Source organism: Musa acuminata, chromosome BXJ1-3 (genome assembly GCF_036884655.1).
Source record: "Musa acuminata AAA Group cultivar baxijiao chromosome BXJ1-3, Cavendish_Baxijiao_AAA, whole genome shotgun sequence".
In the NCBI taxonomy this organism is placed as follows: Eukaryota; Viridiplantae; Streptophyta; class Magnoliopsida; order Zingiberales; family Musaceae; genus Musa; species Musa acuminata.
Window position 1 is genome coordinate 45,763,945 of NC_088329.1, and position 6,071 is coordinate 45,770,015.

The following is a 6,071-nucleotide window of genomic DNA, read 5'->3' on the forward strand; positions in this document are numbered from 1 at the left end:
TTTTCAACTTTAAAAACATAGAATTTTTTATCACCTTTATTGTTACTCCATACAAGCTGGGGTATTTATTAGCCCTACAACTCTACTATAAAATACTTTTCTGATTTATTCTCAACTCTTATTACTCAAGTCTTATTACATATAATATTTAAAGATTCGATATTCAATCAACTTCATATCTTTAAAACTAATTTGATATAATTCTTACAATATCAATATAATTCTTACAAGATCCAACACATCTCAAATCGCGTGGATTCAATCTATTTCGCCACTAAGTTGAGATAGGCATAAAATAAGATATCGATTGGATTTGAATTGAATTGACATTTTAATCGGATAATCATAATATATTTTAACAGGCATAAATTATTTTAATAAAAATTATTTATAATATTTATGAGACGTATGTATGGTCTCAAGCCAATTAAGACATTAGTATAATAATGTTATACTCATTTAACAGGGTTACTGAATCCCGTTTTTGTAGCAACCAAAGTGGGGTCGTGGGGTGAGGAGATGAGAGGTGGAGAGAACGATCATCACATAGTGATCAATACTTAGGAGGTAACTTCACCGCCTACCCAAATCAATTACCTCCACCGCCTACCCAAATCAAACCTGAGTCGAACGTCGACTGTTCTCCGGCGCCAACCGTTCTCGCGCTCCATATAAAAGCCGTTCTCCTTGTCTCCCTAGGGTTCCAAGCGGCGGCGAAGAGAGCGGCTTCGGATCGGTCAGCCCCGTCTGGAGAGGAAGGAGGGGGAGACGAGGACCGTGGTGAAATTTCTGAAGCCGAACAAGGCGGTGATCGTTCTGCAGGGCCGGTTCGCTGGCCGGAAGGCGGTGATCGTGCGGGCCTTCGACGAGGGCACGCGGGATCGGGCCTATGGGCACTGCTTGGTGGCCGGCATCGCCAAGTACCCGAAGAAGGTGATCCGTAAGCACTCGGCGAAGAAGACGGCTAACAAGTCGCGCGTTAAGGCGTTCCTGAAGCTGGTCAACTTCAGCCACATCATGCCCACCCGCTACACACTCGACGTCGATCTCAAGGACGCGGTCACCCTTGACTCTCTCCAGTCCCGCGATAAGAAGGTCGTCGCCTCGAGGAGCGCTTCAAGACCGGCAAGAACCGGTGGTTCTTTACGAAGCTCAGGTTCTAAACCCATCTAGCCTTCCTTAGTTCGATCCCTAGAGTTGCTATTTTCGTTTGTCGAGACCTGCGAGTTCTTATGGTTTAATATGTATTAGTTCATCATTTTTTATTCATTCGAAGACCGAACCGATCTGATCTATCGATGGAATGCCATTTTATTTGTATTTGAGTTATAATTGTTGCATTTCGTTTCGCCTATTTTAGGAATGTCACTGCTTTCTTTGTTATTCGAACTAATTGGGTAAAATTTGCAGTCCGAATGCTTACCGAGCCTGTGGGCTTCTGAATCGTCAAATATGATGTAGTAGTACCCAAACATAGTTCGACTCCAAACTATGGCCCTACTTGAATGCTAATACAATCAAATTAACAATATTGAGGGCCGTCGAGCACACCTTTGAGATGATACGTGCGATGGAAAATACGTCTAATGCATTCATTTATATATTTGACTAATACATGAAGTTGGTAATAAGTTCAAATAAGGTTAATAGGTTTAAAAAAAAATTGAAGTACAAAATATATTCCCATTAATTGTTACCAATCATTTTGATTCGTTGCTAAATGTAAATTTAAACGGGTAAAAACATAAATTACTGACCTAAGGAGCAATCAAGATTAGTTTTGACGAAGAATAATTACGGAAGGGAAGGTGGGCTCCGCTGTCTCCTCAACGGCCTCGGCCCGTTAAATAAACCCACCGGCCTAACAAACCCCACCTCGCTCTCTCTTTCGTTGCTCGAACGGTCTCAAGGCCTCCCCGTCGTTGTCTCTTTCTTCCTTCCTTTCTCCAAATCCGCGAGAGGGAGACGAGAAGAAGAAGAAGAAGAAGGTCAAGACCACCGAGATGTTGGAGTTGTTAATCTTGGGATGCGCCGGCGTGGTGGTCTTCCTCCACTCGGCCAACCTCTTCTTCCGCGCCATCTCGAAGCGGGCCGTCACGCGATCCCTCAGGTCAGCCACCACCGCCCCTCCTCTGCCTCCTCTGCCTCCTCTGGTGACGATCTTCTTTTCTTGGTGCACCTCTCGGTGGTTTCTTTCCGCTGATGATGATTTTTGTTCGTACGCGCAATGGTTCTTGGCTTCAGCTTCTTGGGATTCGTCGGATGAGGGTAGGGCTTGGATGTGTGGAATACCTAATTTGAACTGATGAAGGCGAAGCGTATATTATCTACAGATCCCCTACGATCGATTGCTTCGCTTTTACCTTGTATTGAAACATTCTCTATTAATTTCTTTTAGGGGAAATTGTGTATATATGTGTGGGAATTATATATTTGTAAGTGTCATTAGATTGTTAATTGGATGATTCATCTTGCATCAAACAAGCAATGATAGTGCTACCTAGGTGGATTGATAGAAAATCCCTCTTGTGATGTTGAACTCATCTTGGAATACTTTTATTCTCATATCGATTGCTGAAGAAAAAATAATTCCTAGCGCGCTTGGAAAATATAATTATATTGCTGAAGCAATCGTGCACATGAACCCTCGTAGCATCGCAGTTTCTGTCTTTTTTTTTTTAATTTTTGTTGATATCTTATAATTATGAAAGTAAAATAATTCATCCATTTTCCCTACTGATGAAAGACGCTGCATTAGACATCACGTGCTGAATTAGTGATTTTGTGATATATATATATATATATATATATATATATATATATATATATATGAGTGTGTTATTTTTTCTTTCAATAAAGCTTTCCAACATATAAAGGACTACTCTACTCAGCTAAGAAATATCGTCACAAGGAAAAAAAAATGCATATAAAAGAAATGGTTGGTTCTTCTTGTTGTCTGAAGTTGATCAAATAGAGAATTGAGAGAGCGATCCGTCAGGTGTGATCAGTGCCTTCATGTTGTTAATCTTCATGGTTCTTTCTGCAGCTTTAGACAGTTGCTTGCGGTAGAACAGGGGAAGAACATTTGCATGCCATAGTTTGGATCTCCCTCGTGATCGAGTGTTCTTTTCTTGTAATGAAGTTAATTAGACCATGTCATGCTCCTTCGACTTCGATCGAGCATGAGAATGATACAGGAGCCAGAATATTTAGCATGCAATTAATTATATATAGGAGTCTGCGACCACAAACAACACTGCAATAGCTCATAGGGATTACAACAGTGACAAACTTCACGTCGCAAATCCATTCCATTCATCATCCGGCTATTGCATCTGTAGCGGTGGTGCGGTGACAGCTTCCCTGGACCTTCCTGTCCACCGCAGCAGCTCCAGAACGATGATTGCAATCAGGAGGATCGCAAGGTTGAAGCCATAGCCAACCTTCCATGAAGTCCCCGCATCTGCTACTCGGATACCCACAACAATGTTGACCGCCGCAAAGAACAGAGCAAGCCTCCCCACCCAGTGGTGGTACCAGTTCCAGTACCTGCGGATCTTGGAGTCTCGGTCGGGCCGCACGAAGAAGGCTATCACCTGTCGTACCAAACGGAGGTGAGACAATTCAAGGTTCGAATGGATTTGTCTGCCGAGAAAAGAGAAAGGCTGAGCTTGCGGACCTGAAGAATAGCGAGCACCAGCACAAAAATGCCGATGCCCCTGTGAGAGTGGACGCTGGCATGCAGCTCATCGTAGAGTAGCTTTCCGGCCACCACGGCCGCGAGACCGATCATGAACCCGATGAATTGGATGATCGCGTGAAGGTAGTACCACAATGGATCCCACTGCTTGCAGTATCTTGCCACGATCGCCCCTATCGGTGCCAGCACACCCCACCCAAATATGGCCAGCACTCCATGTGTCCTTTTCAGCTCGTACAGGTAGGAAGAGGAGGAGGAAGACGATGAACTGCCGCCTGTAAAAGAAGCCTGCTGTTTAGGATGCATGAACGAGCAGAGAGAGAAGGAGGACGGTGGTGGAGCGGCAAACCTGTAGAGAAGTCGAAGGAGATAGAGGTCTTATCCGCATGTTTCTTCAGGTGATTATGGACCGGAATCGATGTCCCAATGGCGAAGAGCAGATGCTGCTGAGCCAATGGAGCTGTAAACTTCAATTGAAAGGCAAGATATATCTTGGCACGATGCACGACGACTCTCGGTGCGACCGCGGTGGACAGCAGCTGGCCTTGATCTACCACGACGTCTGAAGCAGACTGTCCACGCAGATAGTACTGCTTGATGTGGGGGATGCCGGTTTTGCCTATCCAACCCACCATGGCACTGGAGCCGACCATCCTCCCGTCCATGGAGAATCCCATTCCGATCCAACCCACGGTGTATGTGGTAGATAGCACGACGCTGAGAACATTCTGTTGGTCCTGAGAGTACTGCAAGGGCCAGAACGAGAACACAAAAGAGAAGGGATCCGATAAGGTTTATCCTCTTTCCAGAATCTATAAACCTGTTTCAAACATGGGATTAGGTGAGCATAGGCCATACTCTGAGGACGAAGTTGTTCCAGATGGGCCTGCATGAGAGACCTGTGAAGTTGCTGAGAGCAGCAGGGAGTCGTGAGCTGCAGCTGTCCGGCTGCGCACCGACGACGACTAGCGCCAGCGCGAAGAAGATGAAGGCGGGTGAAACATGCGCCATGGCTGGCATATACTGTAGGTTGGTGCTAACAGAGATGACGACAATGGGAGGCAAGAAGGATAGAAGAAGAAGAAGGAGAAGAGGAAGAAGAAGAAGGAGAGAGAGAGCGCTCGAACTGCTGCAGTTGCCTTTACAACCAGAGAGTTGGATGACGAGTCCTTGTGAGTTGGTTCGGCTGTCAATTGGAACCTGACACAGAAAGAGAAAAGGGAGGTAAGCAATGAGTGAGAGTGGGTGAGTTTGGATGACTCTAAAAGAGATGAATCGAGAGAGGCATGGATCGGATTGGTATTTACTTGAGGATTTGGTGTAGCGCCGGAAATCTGTGACGATGTTGGGATTTGCCGAATTGATTTGCTTGCTGTGTAAGGTGGATTTTGGTTCATATATCAACCTCATTAAAGTTAGAGTGGAGTAAGAAGTCGGCGATCACCTCCCAACACATTGCGACAAGCTTGTCCTCGTAGTACGCTTATATATATATATATATATACTCTGATTATGGAATCGATGATTTTGATTTTGAAGCTGATGATTATGATTCTTAAATTTTGGGAATCAAAATTGAACCACATATATTCTTGAAGTCATAAATTGTTAATTTATGTTATCGTGAACCATAATCGAATTGTTCAAGTTCGATTTAAATTTAGCTTGAAATAAATGAATAATTCAATGTCAATAGGGTTCGAATCCATATATCCAATATTATTCGTAGTGCCTTCAATGTCAGAACGTTGAGCTTCCGATGCGTCACCTGTATGAAGATGAAGGTCGAAAAAAATTCTTTAATCCGATCCTTCTAATACCTAAGTTAGTAATCCCAAACATATGAGTATCAACACAAGTTATAAATAAATAAATATATATATATATATAATTTTATTTTATTGAATATAAACTTTTATACATAGTTATAAAGGGATAAAATATTTTACGAATATGTAACCTCTAACCATTTTCAATAGTCTCTCGACCTCTTGTCCAATAGGATGACAATGGGGTAATCCATAATCGTTTATCTTTGCGCATGCGAATTGATAGGTGAAGGTGACATTCATCTTTTCTTTTTATCTCGTATATGATGATTACGTATTGAATGAAAATTATTTGATGATAGATTTTCTATTAAATGTTATCCTTATATACATCGCCAAGTCTTAAATAATCAAACATAAGATGTAAAAACCAAAGTGAAATTACGATATCACAAGGAAACTGATTAGATTATACTGATAGAATAACTTGCAAGCAATGATCCACGATATTTGGTTTACATCGTATGTGTTCCAATATCTTGACATCAAGAGTCTTTAACCAACATCGATAAGATTTCTGTAAAATATGAGCGATCATGTAT

The 6,071-nt window shown here is 42.6% G+C and overlaps 1 protein-coding gene, 1 long non-coding RNA gene and 1 pseudogene across 2 annotated transcripts; 2 read left to right on the forward strand and 1 right to left on the reverse strand.

Moving 5' to 3' along the window:
* The first annotated feature begins 519 nt into the window (after positions 1 to 519).
* Positions 520 to 1,316, forward strand: LOC135639208 (large ribosomal subunit protein eL27-like; annotated as a pseudogene).
* Positions 1,317 to 1,819: 503 nt separating this feature from the next.
* LOC135638365 (uncharacterized) lies at positions 1,820 to 2,484 on the forward strand. The gene is made up of 2 exons (XR_010496599.1): positions 1,820 to 2,110; positions 2,245 to 2,484. It is a non-coding gene; the product is annotated as an uncharacterized LOC135638365 (long non-coding RNA).
* A 712-nt stretch (positions 2,485 to 3,196) lies between these two features.
* LOC103979720 (cytochrome b561 and DOMON domain-containing protein At3g61750) lies at positions 3,197 to 4,935 on the reverse strand. The gene is made up of 4 exons (XM_009395908.3): positions 4,559 to 4,935; positions 4,050 to 4,446; positions 3,680 to 3,975; positions 3,197 to 3,596 (listed from the first exon to the last, which is right to left on the reverse strand). The coding sequence occupies exons 1-4, from the start codon at positions 4,718 to 4,720 to the stop codon at positions 3,327 to 3,329; spliced, it is 1,125 nt and encodes a 374-aa protein (XP_009394183.2). The 5' UTR covers positions 4,721 to 4,935; the 3' UTR covers positions 3,197 to 3,326.
* Between the last annotated feature and the right edge of the window lie 1,136 nt (positions 4,936 to 6,071).